Source organism: Orbicella franksi, chromosome 8, assembly GCF_964199315.1.
Source record: "Orbicella franksi chromosome 8, jaOrbFran1.1, whole genome shotgun sequence".
Lineage (NCBI taxonomy): Eukaryota > Metazoa > Cnidaria > Anthozoa > Scleractinia > Merulinidae > Orbicella > Orbicella franksi.
This window is the reverse complement of record NC_138152.1, coordinates 28,117,140-28,138,121: the sequence shown is the minus strand read 5'-3', so window position 1 is coordinate 28,138,121 and position 20,982 is coordinate 28,117,140. Positions and strand designations below refer to the sequence as shown.

The following is a 20,982-nucleotide window of genomic DNA, read 5'->3' as shown; positions in this document are numbered from 1 at the left end:
GAATGTAAATAATTTTTCCTCAATTACAGTTCGTTTTAATTTAACTAAGTATTTTTCCGCAGATTTGTAACTAGACAACTGCAACTCAGTCAGAACTTCACAAAAAACATTGTTTATTATTTCATGCTCTCGTGGGTAAACTGTCAAATCAAAATGGGTGTTCATTTTACATAATTAACACCAACTGCCACAATGCAGGCACTTAATTAAATTACAAGATTAATATCGCGTGCCATTAACTTTTCGTTTTGATTGGAGCGAGCCAGTAGAATGTCCGATCGGAACAATAGCGTTATGTTCACTCAGATAACGCATTCATTCGCGGATCGATTCGCCCGTCATAGCACTGGTTTGATTTCACAGTTGTTCTGTGAACGTTCAAATCTTACGGCACAATGCAGATTACAGCGAGCAGCCAAAACAAATGTTTATTGAAAGATAGCAGAGCACATTCACTGGATTAGATGTAGCAGAGTTAGTTTTAAGGTGATTGCAGAACTCTTTCACAGACTAATCCGTCGAGATATCAACAGTTTGAGGCCGTCGCTGCTGGACATCTCGGAGAGATTTTTCAACTTGTGTCGAAAGAGGGCAGCGATGCGATGCGCGTCGTCACACGCGTGAGAAGGTTACGATTCTCTCGGAAAGTGTGTTGGGCTGTTATTCCTGCTGCCTGGTTCGTCTTCTTCATAACTCTCTCTCTCTACAATGACCGTGAAGTCGCTGGTAAGTCCATCTTAGTTCGCACAGAAAACTTTTCGCAAATCACAGTCGCAGGTCGTGATATCGACTCCGCAGGCATGCCGTGAACAAATGTTTCCATAACCGTATAAAATCGCGCTTGTATACAAACACTGAATACGTAGAATATCGTTGTTTGGGTATTTTCTTCTTCAAGCTGTCGTTTGTATGGTAGAGGGACCAAATATGTACTTCAATATTGATCTGTGTTATATTGTTCGACCAAGATGTGAGCGAATTCACGGTGGAAATTGTGAATTCTTTTATTTCGTCCGTTTATGAAGTAACTCTTGCTTTTTAGGGAATATCTGCGGGTGACCGAATCGCGAGTAATTGTGGTTGTGTTAAGATAGTTTTCTAATTTTCGCGGCAGTCCAGCCGACTGTAAACAGCCTAATGAGAGGGCTCGTGCGAGAATCTTGCGCCACACGTTTTGTTGTCGCCGAACACGAGTGTTTGTAATGTCCTTTGTCAGCGATTGTAAGCTTGCAAATCATGCTTTAGTAGCTTAATTTTATGACACTGGGCTAAGATTAGACCAGATTTTCAATCTTTATTTCATGAAGTTCATTGTTGTACTTAGTTCTGCCCTCGTGTACGTTCTAGAAGGTGGCTAAATTCAGTTCATGTTTTGTCGTAGTTGTTTCAACCGGACGAAGCATATTTCACTTTCGGAACCGCGGTTTTAGCTTACGTTTTCTGTTCTCAAACCATCTGTGGATTATGGGATTTCTGTTCTTTATTGCCTGCCCGCTATAAAAGTTAGAAGATTATTTGAACAAAATCTTCGCTTTATACAAATATAAACGAGAAAGTGGGAACGTATTTGCCTCAGAGCCGCAACATTTTGACAGCTGCGCTGCAGTTGTGTGGCTATAACAAAGATACGGCACCTCTCTGGTGTCAAGAAGTTTATAAATCCAGGCCAGTGATTGTCGAGCATTTTTAATCAATTTGCGATCTATCCAGGTGTTTTGCAAATTAGGTAAGATCGAGCAATTGTCGGCCTCCTGTGTGTTTGAAGAACGCCAGGGAATTATCGATATTTGCCCCAGTTTATGGTGTTATTTTCAAGAGTTTAATTTTGCTTGTTGATCGGAACCTGTGAGGATGGCCGTCTAAATTTCCTCTGAGGATAAGTGGTCGTGATAGTAATTTGCATTTTATGGTAAACCTGTTGCGATTTTGGAAATTCAAGGGCTTTCTTTCTGTGATCGTCCGATTTTTTATCTTTCAAGAGAGCTCCGAAGTGCCAACTTTCTTATACACCAATGGATTTTAAATGAAATCCTTTCAAAACAAGCGAGAAACCGCCTGTAATCGTTGTAAAACCTTAGCGCAATAACAGACTGCTTATATAAGAGATGTTTTTGTAGGGAAAAAAAAGCTGTCGTTTTGTAGAGCAAAGATACATAAATATTTTTTTGCATTCTGCGGTAAATAATTTCGGGAGATCATTTTTTTTTTTTTTAACGTAGATTAATTTGGGAGGTTTTTTCCGGTGGAAAATACAACGAGTAGTCAGTACCATTCAGTAACAAGAAAACGGCCTAAGTTGTTGGTTAGCTCCCTTATCTTTAAAAGAAACTTGTTGTTTACACAAGACTGCTTGATTTACTCTACTAATTTCTGCCGTGTGTTTTTAGCTGAATTTTAAAAATCTCCCGCAAAACTATTCATGACCGAAGCAGCTTGATTCAAACGAAAACGTGAACATCAGCTGCAACTTTTCGCCGGCGAGCGAAAGAGAGATCAGCTTCTTACAACTTGCGGCGTTTTTGGAAAGATTGTGTCCCCGATAATAAGATTTGGCACCTTAATGTTCCATTGTAAACGAATGATAAACTATCAAGCCTTTAGCTTGAAGAGCATCAATTTGTGAAACTTGATAAGCGCAGGAACTCATTAGGAAACGTGTCTGCGTTCAGATGTTTTAGTTAAGCCTGTTTTCGATTACGGCTTGAGTTGAAATACATGTATGACAAAAGGCACTTCATCTCTCTTTGTAATCGCAGTAAATATTTCCTTTACATGTCTTCAAAAGTGGAGGTGTTTTAACTCTTTCCTGTATATTATAATACTGTTCTCGCCTTTCATACCAGCTACAGCACGCATATTTTAAGAGCTTGAATTGCGCCATCTCAGAAACGCGTGCTTCTCCTCTCGTGCAGGTTCAAGTTCAAGCCGGTTTTTGAAAACAGAGAGGAATACTTTACAAATTTCCTCGCTGATTGGAAACAAACGTGTGTTTGTGTAATTGTATTTGTCGGCAAGCTTTCCCAACAGCACAGCAACTGCAAATCCATCGTTAATGTGTTCCTAAAATAGTTGTTGTTTCAGAGATAGCCTTTTGACTGCAGGAATTGAAACCTAATGGAAACGGCGGTTTCTTTGGGTGTCAGTGCAGTAAAAGTGTATCGATATCAGTGTAGATAAGCTACTATTTAATACAAATATCAGTGTAATCGGTAGCAGTGTGATTGGCTATGTCGTAAAATGTCCATTTCTGTATGTCAAGGAAAATTAAACGTTATCGGAGTCTGATATCACACTCTATCAGTCTACAATTTTTGCACTCCAGATTGAATTGAGCCGGGATTCTTTTGGTGTCATGGTAATCTTACTTTCTCAGCTAAAGGAGAAAATTAAAACGTAGGATTAATCAATTCTGAACTGTTCAATTAAGAAAGATCTGATGGGTGTTTTCTTGTTTGTCTGTAAATCACACATACTCTTCATTGCTCAAATTTTTAACTTTTTGATCTTTTGTACAGACGAACGATCGATCGATCATAAGTTCTTTGTCTGTGATGATGTTATTTTCTAATGGACGAAAAGATTTGTTTGGAACCATGCAAAAACGTTGTGAGCGTGCTTGGGTTTTGTCGCTGTCACAGATAAAACGGTAGTGCACGTCGGGATACAGTTGTTCTTTGGCACTTCAAACGCCCGAAAAATTTTGTAGAACTGTCTAGAACAAATTGAAAAACAGTTTAATAATGTACACACTTGTCAGAGATGAATATTTTCTTTTACGTCCAGCAGCAAATGGCATCGCAATCAGTAACTGCAAACAGCGATCAAAATACGTGTTATTGATGGAAAGGTAGTCTCAACGTTCTTAATTAACCTGCGAAAGCGTTAATGAAGGTTTCTGTCACTTGTTTCCGTTCACTCTTGACTTCTGGCCACCCGCCCAGCTAAAGGAAATTAAAAGCACGATCGAAAATACGAAATGGTTTCTTTTCACTTGCCGGGCGGGGATGTTCATGCCCTCTGAAAGTAACTCTTGAAACTTCCTAATTTTGTGGAAGATGCTCGGAACGTGTTGGCAGTTTCAACTGTTTGATCATGTTACAACTAAGCATTCTTCATGTGTCAGCGCTCTCTTTCCAGAAGGCTATTTCCTTCGTGTCAAAACGAACCTTCATGAACTATTCATATGAAAACGCATTTTTGTATGAACCGTTTTTCCTGAGGACTTGGTCGTTTTGAAATGGCTTTATGAGTTGGTGGTTTGATATTTGTGTTAACACTGAATTAAGGGATTTTTTTGCCTTACTAAATGTCATCGAGTGTTCAAATTCTATGTTGGTCCTTCCCGTTCCCTAAGCTAACTTCGCGGACTTGTGGTTTCCGTGGTGAGCAAGAGAAATTTAAAAAAAAACCCACTTGTTTCAGTCACTTGAGCCTCAAGCTGCTAGAAAACGTGTCAGACCCCTACTATTGTAAAAGGAGAGTTCATATCTTGATTTCTTAAACTCATTAATAATTCATCAAGTTGAAACCGTGAAAGAGGTTTGCATACCCGGTCTTAATTAGCATAGATTTTGACGATTTTACTTTTCCCTTTACTCCTTAGTTTTTTGTTTCGATTGAGAAGATATATCAAACACTCGAGACAGTGTTTCATCGGCTATCCAAACACCTCGAATTTCGTCAAAAATACTCTGCTGCGCGTCGTATTTTCAACTCTCTTCTCGGTGTTTGGATATCCCTATGAAACTCTGTCTCTCGTGTTTGATATATTACTTCAAGCCATTATAATAAACAAGAAACTTTCATAATGAATTCGTATAAAGCTCGGTCAGGTGAAGATACTGAAGAAGGTGGTTCCAACGTCTAAGCCTGTGGATGAAACCCTAGTGTGTGACCATCCAAAGGAAAGCTATTGAGCAGTACTTTCATGTGGCACTGTTTATTATGTTGTACAAGGTTGTCCAAATTTTTAAATCTGTAGACAAAACCCTAGTGTGTGACCATTCAAATGAAAGCTATTAAGTAAAACTTTCGTTTCGTATTGTTTATAATGTTGTACGTTCAACTTTTGACTCTTCAGATGAAACCCTACTGCATATAAGTGTGAGCTTTTGAGCATTTCTTGTTGTTTAGTGTCGTTTTTCCAGCAGCTACGACAACAAAAAATTGTTATGCGGCGTTAAAAGCCGGTTTAAAGTCAGCTACCCTTCTTCTTTGGGGCTCCTGGATTGATGCGCCTTGGCGACAAAGAATTTACTGCATTTTGCAGCTGTTTTACTCATTTTTTATGTCTAGTTTTCTGTATCGTAGGTGCAGCAAACGTGAGCTGTGATATCCTAACGATGTCAGTTGGCAATTTGCAACTGAGAGCATATGATTGTGGAAAAAAATGCAGCTCTTATAATATAAATAATAATTTTACAGTTATACTCATTACGTGTAGCGAACGTGGTGCGAAATACAGAATTTCTCTGTTGACATTGAATGTTCTGTCAAATAACTTGGAACTGTAAATAAATTGAAATGAAAATTCTGTGAAGAAAACGGAGAGTTTGGTTTAGTTTGACGGTCAAAATCTGCGGAATGAATTGTAATGGTGAACCCTTATGAATACCTTTAATATGATCAATAAAATATTTTGACTGGTATGTTTAGTTTAGGGATTTTGAATATTTCAGAAGTCAAATGTTGCGGAAAATATTTGATATAGAATTCTCGCACAAACACTGTAATTTGCTCCTAAGTTTCAAAATGGCGGCCGCACCTTTCGAGGTTGTGTAAAATAAATGCATTTGTTCTTCTTTTGCAGACAACGTTATTGCCACGGAGTTGACAAAAGCTGGTTGGAAGACCACGTCTCCAAATGAACTTCCTTTCGACGAATCGACTTTTTCGTCGACACGACTTGGCAACAGGACATTCCAAGTTCAGAAGAAAATATTGTTAGTTTATAAATCTTGGATAAAAGAACGCTCGAAGCTCTCTCACTATGTAGCACGGTTTTTGGACGGCCTTCGTGCGCCGTACGTTGTAAGTGAAGTTGACGATAGGCCGTTTTTGGATTTAAAAGAAGATCTAAAACCGGATGTAACTGTTGGACGTTATTCACTTGTAATTTTCGTAGACATCAAAACTTACCTAGAACTCAAACCCAATGTGCAGCAAATAGTAAGACTCTACTGCAAGAAATTTGCTACAGGCCTTCTGTTTTTCATCTCAAATCATGTAGGAGCGATACCAGAGTTTGGCATTGAGGTTATAAAACCGCAGAAGGAAAAACAAACGTTAGATGTTGAGGTAAATGAAACCTCGAAGCTTTTACGAATAACTCGAAGAGGCGGCTCTGTCTTAAAGCCTTACGTACAGAAAGGGCAGGGAACTAGGTGGAGTTTTCTTCGATATGACCCTTCAGTAACTCCCTACGAAACAGTTGAGTATGTTGTTAATCGTAACAAGAGACGAGAACGAGACCTGGAAATCGCAGTGACCGACCAAGCCACGGTATTGCTGGATGATGGGCGAAAAGACGGTGTTAAAAAAGTGTTTTTCGGCGGAGGTTTTCCGTTTTTCCTACACACAATGTTGTTTATGGACAGCCTGGAGTATTTATCCCCAGTTAGTCCTACTGTGTTTTCGCTTGAGAGATATCTACAGATTGACGTTGACGATATTTTCATCTCCAAGACTGGGATAAGGATGAAAAAACGAGACGTTCTGGTAAGTTATATTCCCGTACTGTGCACCTGGCCACAAACTAATAAATTTTATAAGTTGGAGTGGGTTTTTTGATGAAACATAGTCTGCGCGCAAGGAAAAACAACCCCTGCGAGACTAATTTCTCGCTCTCACAACCACCATTGAAAAACAAATTACTTTAATCTTTTTACCTTTTTATTTTAGCAAGTATTAAATGTAGCTGCTCAAAAACAGTTCGATGTTTTAAACTAGCTAAGAAAGAGAAAATTCCTAACGAAGTTAACGATGACCCAGTTTGCTGAGCATATTGGCAAACTCCAAATCTGATGAAATAGACAGGTATCCGCACTATTTCATAGAGTATTTCTGTCGTGGGCTTATTGGTTAAAAGTTGTAGTGTAAGAAAACGAATCAGTATTTAATAGCTCAGTCAAATGCTTGCATGCTAGGTGTTTGGAAGTTGAAATTTCTAAGACCATTAGAAGGCTACTTTACTAAACACACCGGCCAATAGATAAGTTTTATCGATATGTTTTATGTTTCATGTAATATATCAAACACTCGAGACAGTGTTTCATCGGGATATACAACACCGAGAAGACAGTTGAAAATACGACGCACAGCAGAGTATTATTGACGAAATTCGAGGTGTCTGGATAGCCGATGAAACACTGTCTCGAGTGTTTGATATATCTTCTCAATCGAAACAAAAACTAAGGAGTAAACGGAGAAGTGAAATCGTCAAAAATCCATGCTAATTAAGACCGGGTATCCAAACGGTGATTTTCTTCGTTTTAACTTGATTAATTATTAATGAGTTTGAGGGGAAAAATATCAGCCATTGGGATATGTTAAAACAGTTAGACTTCTAGTTCTGGCCCTGAGAAATGGAATTTAGTCTTGTTTGTATTCTATTTTGGTCTGTTTCTGGGTGAACTATTGACAAAGGTGCCTCTATGTATTATTAAGTGGTAAGATAAGAAAATTATGAAACAAAAAACTTCGAAGCCGGTTTTAAAATAAGCTTTTAAAATTTTAAAAGATTATTGCTTTTAAAAAGTGAGGGCATTTGTTTGCAGACTCCCTATTTTAGTATATTTTTAGACTTTCGTGGAGTTAATTTCCCAATAAGCGCAGATGAACTCTAACAAGATTTTCGTAAATAGCGTTGTTTAAAGAGCTTCATTGTTTTCGTTTTGATTTAAAAGAGGATGTTTGTGGTTTTGGCAATATAATTATCAGGAGAAATCGTATTAACATCCTTAAGTTTGGCGCCATGAAATACGAAATTGCATCTTAAGTATCAAAAACGTGTAATTCAGTTGTATTTTTGGCCACCCATATTTTTACCTGGATCCAGTAAGTGTCTTGTTCTCTTTATTCATATTTTCAACGATAAGTTGGTAATCTCTAATACCTCTTGTTATCGCGACATTTCACTGTTTTAATCACTTGGATGGTTTAGAAGGTCGCGGGATCGAATATTTCTGAGATTTTTCATTATTTTTTTTTTAGTTCATCGTCTAGCCGTTGCATTTCTTCACACCATCAATCATTTTAACAACTTTTAATAACATTGGTTTTGATTAATTTAAGAGAGGAGAAAGGTTACGATGCCTGGAATTCTTGCTTGTTTTTGTGGCTCTCAGACCTCAGAGAATTTCGCGCAATTTCCGTTTCAGTCGAATTTGCGATTCAAGAAAACATCTCTTACGTAATTGAGCGAGAGGAAATAGTTCACAGTTTTGAGAAGGAAAAGTTCAGGAACAGCAAACTTAAACAGTTTGAGCTTTTTCTGTTATTTTTACGATGCGACATCCGTGACGAAGGCGGTTTAGAACTGATTCAAACTTCCGATTCAAACTGGGCGCGTTTTCCAAATTTAACTTAGTACTTCTTTCGCGGCTTACGTAACGCAGTATTCAGAAAGAATCGAAAAGCGAATTGGCCATCTGTAGCTGCCCCTCGATACCAAAGAAGCCAACAAAAATGCGAGGCTTAGCGAGCATCGAATCTATGACCTATCGCAGGATTCGCGTTAAAAAAATTGTGACCGTGATTTCTTTTTGACAAAATCCAGAATAAACGGGATTAAGGGCACCAATATAACCCCATTCCGATTTTCCGATGGGAACCAGTAGGAGTGGCAATTTCTAAAGGCATTGGTTCGGATTTTGTTCCTACTTAACAAATGCGACATTTTGTTTTAAAACCCATTCAAGGCATCTGTTCAAAGGGTTTCTTTTAAAGATCTACAACGAATTTCTCTTCACGATGTCAATACATTGCCTAACAGAGAATATTAAATAACATCATTAACTGGGGAGTAATTTCGTGATGCCCTTTAGAACTGTTCTTGAGTGAATTTTTCGAGAATTGATAAGGAGCCGTAGACTGGAAGATTTAACCTAATTCGAGTATTAGAGCGGTTAAATCTATCTAAAAATATTGTGCCAGTTAGACTTTGATCATTTTTTCAAATATCGCCCCCAAGCAGCTGTAACCTCTTCCCTACATAATGAACGAAGAAGATTTCTGAACGATCAAACCGTTAAATTGAATTTGTGCCGGCCCAAAAAGTGTTGCGTTTGTTTGTTTCAAATCCGTTTTTAGCTTATCCAGTTGGACCCATAATCCAGCACTTTCCTGTTTTTTTTTTTTTTTTTTTCTCACCGCTCTCTATTTCTCGTCTAATCCAATTTTTAGAGCAACAGATATATCACAAAACTCCTAGAATATCCTGACCTAACCTCAAGCAGTATAACAAGATTTGTTAGACAGATTAAAGAATATCTTATTGCTCGTTCGTGGTCAAGATAAACACATCTTATTCGACGGTTTAGGATATAATACGTGCGGATATTGTACTCGTTACTCGTATTTTTCCCCGCCCCGATCGAATAAGGGATTTACTAGTCCACTATGTTGCCTTTTTCTATTATTTCGGCTTCTAGTTCGTTAAATACATCCTTTATCATCCGAAAATCGTAGCGATCCGGATAAGGCCCGTGCGAATACGACTCTACAGTCAATACATATATCTTATTAGATGTTTTGGTGTGTAGTATCGCTGTATATTTATACGAGTTGTGCCGTATTTTGACGAGCCCTACGGGCTCGTCAAAATACAAACAACGAGTAAAAATATGCAGCGATACTACACACCAAAAACATCTAATAGGAGATTTATTATCCAACTGCTGTAGTCAATAATTTATCAATGAAAGAGGGAGAGTGACAGTTTTGCGTGCGCGCGGCGACCTGTACGGCAAACAGGTTTTCTACTGTATAATATCGCTGTATATTTGTACTGTTGTTTGGACGGTATTCGCTGCAGTTGGATAATAAAAGTTAATATTTTTTCCGTTCTTTTGACCTTATATGGTAAAATAGCACCTTAGTGGAATAATAAAACGTTATTAATCATAGTAAGTCACCGAGAGTTCGTCTCGGCTTTGATGTCTGTTGAGGAATTGTAAACAAAGTTAATTGCATTAAAATTTTATGGCGCTAAAACCAAGAAGGTCAACAATGATAATCAATGTTGCAATGATCCATAAAAACAAGTCTCTATTGTAAACACACGGTCAACTTTTCCGACCACACACACCCAGCCAGAGGAGAAAAAGATACAAAGCAGTTTTATGTTGTGCAGGGGGATTACAGTAGTTTTTGGTTGTCTATAATCGCGTTCGTTTTAATCTCGTTTCGTATTGTGTCGTGTCTGTCGATATTATTTCGAGTGGAGTTTGGGTAGCTTATTGGTATCAGTTACTTGAGTCCTGGTTTTCTTGTTTTTCTCTTTGTCACGGTAGCGCGGGTTCTACGGAATAAACTATCGGATAGGTCGAACAACCTTCCAACTAGAATACTAATGTTGGGAGCTTTTCAAGCGGAGGTCTTGATAAGCTCATGTCAACAGCTGAACCATACGTATGTTCACGTGCGAGGTTTTTGATTGGGTTACAGAAAGTCGCAGATAAGGATTATCCAACGTCTTGCAAAAACGGTTTTGGAGTAGTCTGAAGTTGAATTAGAAAAGCTACGCACCCATTCGGAGTGTACCCGGTGGCTCCAGATGAAAGTCGATTGCCATTTTTAGTGCAGAGTGCACTATTTGGATGGTTATGGGGGTTGCCTGGCACTAAGGAACTAAACCACTATGGCGCTAAGGTGTAAACTTTAATGTTTGTTTAATTAATTAATTTCAATTAATTAATTAGTCTAGAGGCAAGGAAGTAGTGGGAGTAGGGTGGGAAAGGTACATGTGTACTCTACGTAAAACACATTCCATCGCCGTCGCTTAACTTTGAACATCGCAAAGCTATATATTTGTTTCAGGTAACCCCTTGCTCTCCTTGTGGTACCATTCTCCTTAGAACAAAACTAATTTGCCCTAAACGCATGTGTAGATTAGTTAGGGTTCGTGGCTTCTATATTAGGTGAAGGATACATTGCATACGGAATCACGCACAAATGTTGAGTGGTTTTCCTTATGGTAGAGCTCAACATGTAAGACGCATGCGTTCTAGCATTGTTAGTGTTATACACTATCTTTACACACAGTATTTTATATATCGTGTCATGTGACCAAGGACGGCAGTTATTTTTCAGGTAGCGCCAATTGTCCCTTTTTATTGCAAAAGTGAAACGTTACTGTGGCTGCGTAGCTTTTAGAATTACAAACAGGTCGGTTCAACAAATATCATCTGCTGTTTTCAATCTACAATAGTGTGCTTGTCAGGGTTCAAATATATTGCTTCTCCTTAGCGACTTGTTTATTTCTTGCCTTAATTGTGTCTGTAAGAGAGATCAAAAAGTTCTCAAGTTAAAGGCTTTAATACTCCGCAAATTGTAAATTTGTAACAAAAGAAACCAGGAAAATGCTCAAATATTGCTGCGGACGCCGTGGCACCTAATGAAAGTTCAAATTAATTTAATCAGTCTTTGAGGAGACTCATTCATATCGGCCAAGTAGCGCTGTTTATCTTCAACACTTTTCGTTGAAAAGCTTCTCAGCCATCAATATCGTTGTGTGTTAATTTTGAATTGTTTTATTGTTAACAACAAAGGTGGCAACAGAAAAAGAAAGTGGTATTTCGTGACTATCTGATAATTAAATTAGTTCTTGTTCATCGGTAAAAATTTGCATTTTTAGTAAAACATCGTCTCTGTTCCGTTTCTTCATCACTACATCAGATATTTAATTTTCTTTCATTTAACTCCAAAAAACAAGGACATCTTCCGTATGTTTTGGAGAAAACAGGGGTTTCATATTACATGGCTTTGCGAGGAAAACAAAAGTATCAAGTTACAAAGTTGGCGTGAAGAGCTAAATTGTCACGTTTGCTGCTTCAGCGTATTGTTGAATTTAAAATGAACGAAAATCAACTTAAAGCACCAGTAGTAATTAATTTGTGCGTAATGTTTGGACCTTGAATGAAAATACAACCTTGAAACATACACACTGCAAAGGGGAAAAGCCGTAGCAGACTACCAAGGTAGACACAAACCGGAAGTGAACCGAGCAGGGGTGAGTACTTATGGGACTACTGTATCAGAGCTATCAATTGCGCTCTGCACTATCTGAGATTGTCTCACTAGTTTTCCAAATTTCAAGTGTGAACCGACTTCGTGGAAAGAAAGAAAAAAGAAAAAAAAACAGAGAAAACGAATTGAACAAAAACAGTGGACAAACCACGGAAGAAGTGTGTCTCACTTGATGTTGCTATAGAAACACTGGAACCAATGAACATGAATGAATATGAACCAATAGATATCGAAAGTGTGTACTTCGTCTTTTGATAATTAACCATGTCGATTCAAACTTTCATTCTGTCGCGTAAACATTTAAGTATTATTTTTTATACAAGTCTTCTAGAGAAACCATTTAATTTTACTTGAAACTTTCCTCTTCAATTTCTGGAATGAAGCAATTTGAAGTCTTCTTTTAAAATATTTGTCCTGTTCAGGTTTGTCCCGTTAGTTTCTCTGCCACACCCCAGTATATTTTTCCCCTCCCTGGGATTAACCCCCTCGGTCAATTATGACCCGGGTTAAATCCCCACCACCGAATGAAAACCACTCCTAAAATTGTAAAACTAGTAATAAACACTGATCAATTACAGTGAAACTCCGCGTGTAAGAACCTACATTTTTTTTGAAAGTCTTGCAAAATAGGTTCTTGTATTTTGGGACAGTTTTTGGCAATTTAGACTAAGTAGGTTCTTAATTAGGTTCTTAATTTCTGTGAAGGAGATATAGTTGTTGATTACCAGAAAAATAGTAAATAGACTTGTGTTTGGTCCTTGAATGCTCAGTATTTATTCACAACTGTATTAGGTATGCAAGTGAATATATGAAAGATCATATATTTGAAATGCTGAGAGAGATATGAAGACATGATTGATTATCCAGTACGGGCCTGAATTTTTTTCAGGCTTAAATTTCACAGCTGCTTAAGTTGTGTATACAACTGCGATGATCAATCATGTCTTCATATTTTGTATCAGGTATCTTCCTGTAATATAAATGTGCAATCTCAGAGACACACTCCATGGTTGAAATGTTCATCATAATTATTTTAACTGTAACCCACATATAAGAACCTGCTTTATCTTGCTTGGCTAAACAGATTCTTATATTTTTGAGTATTAAAATGGCAAATTTCTGCCAGCAGGTTCGTAGGGCAGATACAAACGAGGGGTTTTGCTTCAGGGGCACGCTCCGGGAGCAAAGTTCCTCCGTGTGTACCAACGATTTCATGGGCGTAATTCATTCTCGGGAGCAGAATTTCCACCCTGCAAAATGCTCCACAACATGAAACCGGTTAAATATTTGGGAGAAAGATCCCGGGGCAAATTGAACAAACTTGGAAACGCTCCCTCGTGTGTATCATAATGTGGAGCAAGCTCCCACACTATGCTCACCAGTGTGTAGTAGTCGTGAAAATTCACCCTGGAACATGCTCCTTGAGCAAAACCCCTCGTGTGTATCGGCCTTTAAACCACTAGGTTCTTACCCGCGGGTTTGTTCCGTAATTTCTTTTTCTTTTTTATCTAGGAGATGATATCAGTTCAGGATAGACTGTCGCAAAAGGTGCCCGGATTCAAGTTCAATCTTGGTTTCTCGGGTCGCAGCTTCAAACAAGGAGACGACGAAGAGAACGACGGAGATGACGCCCTGTTAGAGCATGCGCATAAATTCACCTGGTTTGGTCACTTGTATGATCACGAGCAGCCTCACAAACACACGTATGAAGAGATTGTGAGATCCCTCACTAAGAATGAGGAGTTTGCAAAGGTATGACAATTGATTTTTGGCGTTGTCAGCTAAAAGTACGTATTCTGAAATAATAACATTTATTATTATCTCTCTCAGTTAGTACGCGCGCTGTGATTGGTCAATTTAGCGGGTCTCATGCTACTGTACAGCCTGCTAAAATTTAAAGTTGATTTTTTCCAAAACGTTTCGTGTTTTATGGCCAAGTACTTTACAGAAAGTAAAAGTTTAAAACTTTCTTGTATTTTAAATTGTGTATTTAAACGTGCTAACGACTTAACCACGATTTCAAATTGACTCGTTTTGCTTTCAACGTGCGTCAGAAATTTGAAGCCGTTCCGCGTAAATAGAAATCATTCCCGAAATCGTCGGACACACAGTAGAGATAAAATAAATATCTTACTAACCTCGTCTTCTCGGTCCGCTCTGTAAGTTACGGACCGAGTTATGGCCCTAGCGCTTGGGGCCATAAATCGAGGAGGAAAAACGAGGATCATAAGAACCACAAATGTGATCTGTTTTTCGCTTTTTCTTAGATGTTAACCTATAACACTGTTGTTGTTGCCCAGTAAACGCCGTCGTTTTCCTGCGATAAACTTTATGGGATCTTGCTTTTGTAGAAACACGGCATTCCCATGGACTTGTCGTACATGGTTGCTCCACATCACTCAGGCGTGTATCCTGTGCATGAACCTCTTTACGATGCGTGGTCGAAAGTGAGGCAAGTTCGTGTGACTTCGACTGAAGAGTATCCGCACTTGAAACCCGCTTGGTTCAGACGGGGATTCATCTACAAAGGAGTAAAGGTAATGTGGATAGAACCACATGAAAGTACTGCTTAGTAGCTTTCATTTGAATGGTCACACACTAAGGTGTTATCCACTGACTTAAAAGTTAGAACCACCTTGTACAGAATAATAAACAGTACCACATGAAAGTACTGCTCAATAGCTTTCATTTGAATGGTCACACACTAGGGTTTCATCCACAGACTTAAAATTTAGAACCACGTTGTACAGCATAATAAACAGTACCACATGAAAGTACTGCTCAATAGCTTTCATTTGAATGGTCACACACGAGGGTTTCGTAATTCCACCAACCCAAAGTTTAGAACGAAGGTATCTTATTTGAGGCATGCTCTGGAACTGTCAGATCTTATTTCCAGTGAACGTTTATCATTTCAGGTTCTCCCGCGTCAAACGTGTGGCCTGTTTACGACAACTAACTTCTTTTCTGAGATCAAGGGAGGGAAGAAGGCGCTGGATAAAAGTATCGAGGGCGGGGAACTGTTTGAAACCCTTCTGCGAAATCCCGTAAGTCGATGTTATGTACACAACACTTTTTCAATCACTGTAAACTACAGCAAGCGTCATTGATAAGTTTTAATTTCACAATAGAGCGAGTTTCTTATAGAACGACAAGCTTGCTTTAGTTTTGATTTGAGATCGCTTTGTTTTGTTAGTTTAGAGTTAAGTGAATTCCTTCAGAGCAAATTTAGCCAAGTTCACGTTTTGCAGTTTGAGAATGTCAAGGTATAATGACACTAAGCACCCTTTCTCCAAAGAGCGCCCTCCCTTAAGCTGCCAAAATTTAGTACACGCGCGCTTCTATAAGGTAATCACATCTGCAGAGCTATCCGGTAAGAAGTATTGTATTCCATTCACTTTGCAACTGGAATTTCTAAATTTTGGGGTTGTATGGTAAACTTCCTTCTGCCTGCCTTCGTCTTCAACAGGTTATGATTGTGATGACTCACATGACAAACTATGGCAACGACCAGTTAGCACTTTACACCATCAGCCGGCTTGTCAACTTTGTTCACCGCTGGACTAACTTCGACGTAAAATACGCGTCGCCGATTGAACTCGCGGATATCTACTTCAATTTATTTCCAAAAGATAAAGTTCCAGTGTGGTTGGTAAGTCGGGTGAACTCATCTTTGTTGTCAAAGGATCTACGTCACGGTTTGCTCATCTCGAAAACCCCGTTGTTCGGTTTGTAATCCGTGTTAATCTTCTCCGTCCTTAACCATCCTTGTTCCTTTATGGGTTGCTATTATCTCCTACCTGCTCTTCTAACTTAGTCAACTACCATTTTCAGGTTTCCTTCAATATTTTAAATGTAATTTTGTGCGTGGCCAAAATAACTCAAAATACCGTGACATAGTTCCTTCCAGGCAGGGACTATTGGCTTGATATGTGACCAAATTCTCGCAGCTAAACGTAAGAGAAATCTATGGAAATTATTAAGGAGAATTGACAATGTGTCATTCCCTTTCTTTAGAGCCCTTGTGACGACAGTCGCCATCTTCAAATCTGGCCCAGTCAGAAGTCTTGTAACAGGCTCCCATCGTTCCTAGTGATCGGGCCTCCTTTTGGAGGCCTGGACGTGCTCGTAACACTTCTCAACCTTCATCCGGATTTCTTGCTTGCAGTCACCTCAAACAACGGGACCCGGGGAACTAGCTTCTTCAGCAGTGATAACTACATGAAAGGCTTGGATTGGTGAGGAGATAGAAATTATAACCCTTTAGAGTAGAACCTTACACAGTTAAATTAAACTGGACCGCGGTGCGTGAATTCACGGCCTTATGCGCCTACTGGTACAAAGACCGGTGATGATGACGATCATGATGAGTGACGATGACGACGCCGACGACGCCGACGACGACGAAGAAGAAACCAGGGCCGAGTTGTTCAAAGTCCGATTAAGTTAACCCAGGGTTAGCGAGAATTTTGATTTGAGTTTGGTAATTTTTCGGTGAGGTTTTCTGCTTATATTGTTTGTCCTTCAGTTGTGAGCTTAAGCAATCTCAAACCACACAAAACATAAGTAGTGAAAAACGTTTTTATACAAGAAAAATGACTGCTTCGGTTAACTCTTAAACCTGGGTTAGCGTTAACCGGCTTTCGAAAAACCCGGCCCAGATCGGTTTAGAGACACGCTACGTGTTTTGCGGTCGCCTATATTTGCAATTAAGTTGGACTTGCTATGAATAAAAACGCTAACTTCGAGGTGTTTAGAAAAGTGATCAAGCACTGTGTTAAGTGTTTGATATATCTTCTCAATCGAAACTTAAACTAAGTAGACAACGGAGAAATAAAATCGTTAAAATGTTTGTTAATTAACATCATATATCCACTGTGACGTTCATGATTTCCTTTGTTTAAATTTGGTGAATTGGTCTCCAAACTAGGTACATGGAATTTTTTCCGCGCCCGACGAGAGTAGAGCAGATGTCTTATGAAGTGAGCGATGAATACTTCACTAACCGCGAGTCTCCGTACAGTGCGAGCAATCTCCTCAAGTCCGCGAAAATCCTGATAGTCCTTGAAGATCCTGTAAAAAGGGCTTTTTATCACTATCAGGTAGGTATCCTGTACATTGAGTGGTTATGGCTGCCGTAAATCAAACATCAAGATAAAGGACAATGGCATTTGGCAATCCCACAAAACGTGGGCTGAACCATCAGCGGCTGATGGCATGCGCGGGAAAACAGTAACCGATGATGAGCGCGGGAAAATTCCCATAACGTTGGCAAGCGCGGGGAAATTCCCATCACTTTAGCAAACGCGGGAAATTCGCGTGACGATGACAAGCACGTGACAGCACCTGACCGATGGCAAACTTTGCAATATCCTTGCAACTTTGGAAAGCGTGGAAAAATGCGCGTGGGCCAAATCATCTCTAAGGGCCTGATTACATGGCGAATTTCAGCCCGGGCTGAAATTTCAACCCGGCTAAGGGGGCTGAAATTTTGTTGCGATTACATGACGAATTTCAGCCCTGGCTGAAATATTAGCCTCGGTGCCAAATATGAAATTGTGTGCAAAAAGTCTCAGGAGAATCAAAATGGCGCCGAGAACACGAATCGTGAAAATGGGCGCATTGCTTCTCTTGTCGTTTGACCTTTTGCTGGCGCTCAATTTTTAACTTTTTGGAATAGTAGCACCCTACAATGATGATGGAACTGAACGAAACCTGTCTTTGGCTACATATCTCTCAGCCAGAAAGACGTGCTAGCATAGAAAGAAAATATGTCCTCAAGCTTGCCAAGTTCATGGCTTGCCTGACAGCCTCGTGCTGTTTAACCTTGTCTCGATGTTCTTATATTCCATCTGAACTTTGAAATTAGAGAGATTCTCTATTTTATCGCCTTTATTCCACTGAAATCGCTTCTACTGCGTAGCGGCAGCCATCTAGTTTCCTGCTTTTCTGCCCGGACTGAAATTCCGTTTCGATTACATGGGAATTTTTCCGATTTTTCAGCCCGTTTTCCCGGGCTAGGATTTTCAGCCCGGGCTGAATCCTTCTTCATGTAATCACCAATTTGATTTCATGAGAATTTGTTTCAGAAGCCGGGCAGAAATTTCAGCCCGGCTAACCAGGCTGAAATTTCAGCCCGGACTGAAATTCGCCATGTAATCAGGCTCTGACACAGCTCAAAACTTAAGTTTAAAACAGGAACTTACCTCTCCAGGAAGTTGTCGAAAATAATTGCTTTATAGCACGGTTTTATGCGAGAATTTGACATTGAATAGACAACTGCTAACGCACCAGAGAGAGTCTAGATCTAATGTACTTTTTTTTTTTCTGTTGTAGTACCTAAAAACTCTTCAAGATTCACAGCTTCCTAGCTTTGACGATCTCGTCAAATCCAATGGTGATCCAAGCCTGTCCAACGTTAGGCGAACTATTCTGGAGGCTGGGCACTACTCTGAACACATCGCTCGGTGGATGAGACACTACAATGCCAAACAGGTTAGTCCTGTTTTGAAACCCGTCAGTGAGATGCGTGGTGTAAGAAGTTGTTGGTCTTGGCGTCTCTTCGGACTGTCTAGTATTTATTAAAGTAGGATTGTACTCCAACATAAGCATCCTCTGAGACCCAGGGGCAGCTAGTCGGGACAACGCGATATTTTTGGGCGAAAGTTTACAAAATATCGCGTCGTCCCGAAAATATTGCTTCGGCCCCAAGGTCCCCCAGGTTGCAACATAAGCCCTTTTTCTTCAAATACCGTGGCAGTGCTGTTATTCTACAAAATTTCCAAGAACAGCTGTTACTCTTGAAGTATCAACAGTATCGCATGTCTCTTACGGGAAAATATTGTGAGCCGTAAAATAACTTAGTCTGCATAGCAATATGATTCGTTGCAAACGACAAAACGCGCCCCGAGTTTCCATGCGACAGAATCTTAATGTAATAAGAATATTAACTCTCCTTACCAGTTACCATACGATTCTTGTAATACTACTTTGGGGATTTAGCGATACGTCAAGGAAATCTGTCTTGGTTCATTAAGTTTATTCTCGTTACCTGCCTCCTTGAAAATGCAAGAATATGGTAAGCAGAAATCAGAATTTGGTCATTCTTGGCGACAGTGAAAAGTTAACGTCACAAATTGTTCTTCCACAGATGTCCATTGTGAGCGTCGATGATTTGGTTTCCAGGCCCATCACGGTCATGAATACAATTCAAGAAGCTGTTCATGTAGAAACCCGCGTGGAGTACTCGCATCTTCTAAGGTATGTTAGAGCGTCCATTTCGCTATTCCTACTTGAGGTATCTTAGGTGAATGGACTTGTTTTTTTCGTTGATAGATTGAGACTACTGAAGTGCATTTACCTGTGCTTTTTTTCCTCAGTGTTCCCCAGGGTGGAAACACTCACTGAAGATATTAAAAGGGTACACCTTGTTCACTCAGTGTTTTTTTGTTTTTGTTTTTTGTTTTTTGTTTTTTTTAACAGATACGATGAACAGAGCGGCCTTTATTGTCCTAAATCCTCCACTTACGTGACGGAATGCCTTGGATTTAAGGAATCTAGACCAGTTCATATGAGCCGGCAGACTGAACAGTACCTTCAGCGGTATTACTCTAGGCATAATCAGAATCTACTGCGCATGAACCAGAAGATCGAATTTCCTCTGCCCAAGTGGATTCACGGGTGAATAGAGAGATTGGGGGATCGCAGGAGCTTATGGAAGTGGCTTCTACTTCGCAAACAGTAATAAAATGCTGGTTTGATCGATATTTTATTACTATGGACAAGAGCACAAGAACACTCCGCTATCAGGGTGCATTACGATAAAAGCAATCTCGAAGATGTCTGAAATGCAGTCTGAAACACCTGGCGAATGTTTACGTCACTGGACACTTAGCTTTTACTTTGGCCTTCTCCATGGCCCCAGTCGAGCCAAACTCGATTTTGTGACAAAACAAAATAACGCTCTTTCATAATGGTTTGTTGTGTTCAGGTTGCAACTGCCCTGAAAACTAATGCAATCTAAGACAAATGTTTTGGAAAGACTTTTGCATCTGATGCGATTTTCCGTTTTCGTGGAATTCTTTTTTTTCTACAAATCAGTGCATACATACCCATCAAAATGTCCATATTTCATCCCGTTTATATTTTATTGTTTGCATTTTTGTATTTTTATTATTTACAACTTATGTTTTTGTTATTTACTGCCATACACACCCGGTGTCGCTGCTACTCAATTGATTCCATTCATTTTTGTTGGTTTTCCCGTTTGCTTGACCAATCAGAAACGGAGTTATTTTGAGTGTGGTCACGCGCCAGTTGCTAACTCTTTGATTGGTTGAAAACTCAGAGGAAATTAACAGAAAGATATGAAAAATAAACAACCGAATTTCTAAAGAAATATGAATAACTAAATAAAAAAACTTAAGAAGTTCCTCGTAAATGTATATATATTTTTGACCACGTGGAAAAAAGAGATAGTGGTTATCAAGTCGTAACGCTATGGCTTTCCTCTGTGAACAAGAAAAATATCGCGGTACAAAATGTTCCGTCTATTTTAAAGATCAATACAACGAAGGAGTATATATTGATTTTATATATGTAAAGTTTATACAAATGTTTAAAAGCTATATAAGAATATAAAGAGAAATAAAAAATATATATATTGTATCAACTCTGATAATGTGTAGAAAATTCTATGCTGCCATTTTCCACGATTTTCTGCGACAGCGTTTGTTT

At 39.2% G+C, this 20,982-nt stretch overlaps 1 protein-coding gene across 1 annotated transcript; it reads left to right on the top strand.

Annotated features, from left to right (window-relative positions):
• Window positions 1–284: 284 nt before the first annotated feature.
• LOC145494358 (bifunctional heparan sulfate N-deacetylase/N-sulfotransferase 4-like) lies at window positions 285–20,979 on the top strand. Its single transcript, XM_081473802.1, has 11 exons — window positions 285–726; window positions 5,810–6,717; window positions 13,759–13,998; window positions 14,598–14,783; window positions 15,165–15,293; window positions 15,716–15,898; window positions 16,264–16,484; window positions 17,177–17,348; window positions 18,583–18,741; window positions 19,397–19,506; window positions 19,729–20,979. The coding sequence occupies exons 1-11, from the start codon at window positions 603–605 to the stop codon at window positions 19,928–19,930; spliced, it is 2,634 nt and encodes an 877-aa protein (XP_081329928.1). The 5' UTR covers window positions 285–602; the 3' UTR covers window positions 19,931–20,979.
• Window positions 20,980–20,982: the final 3 nt, after the last annotated feature.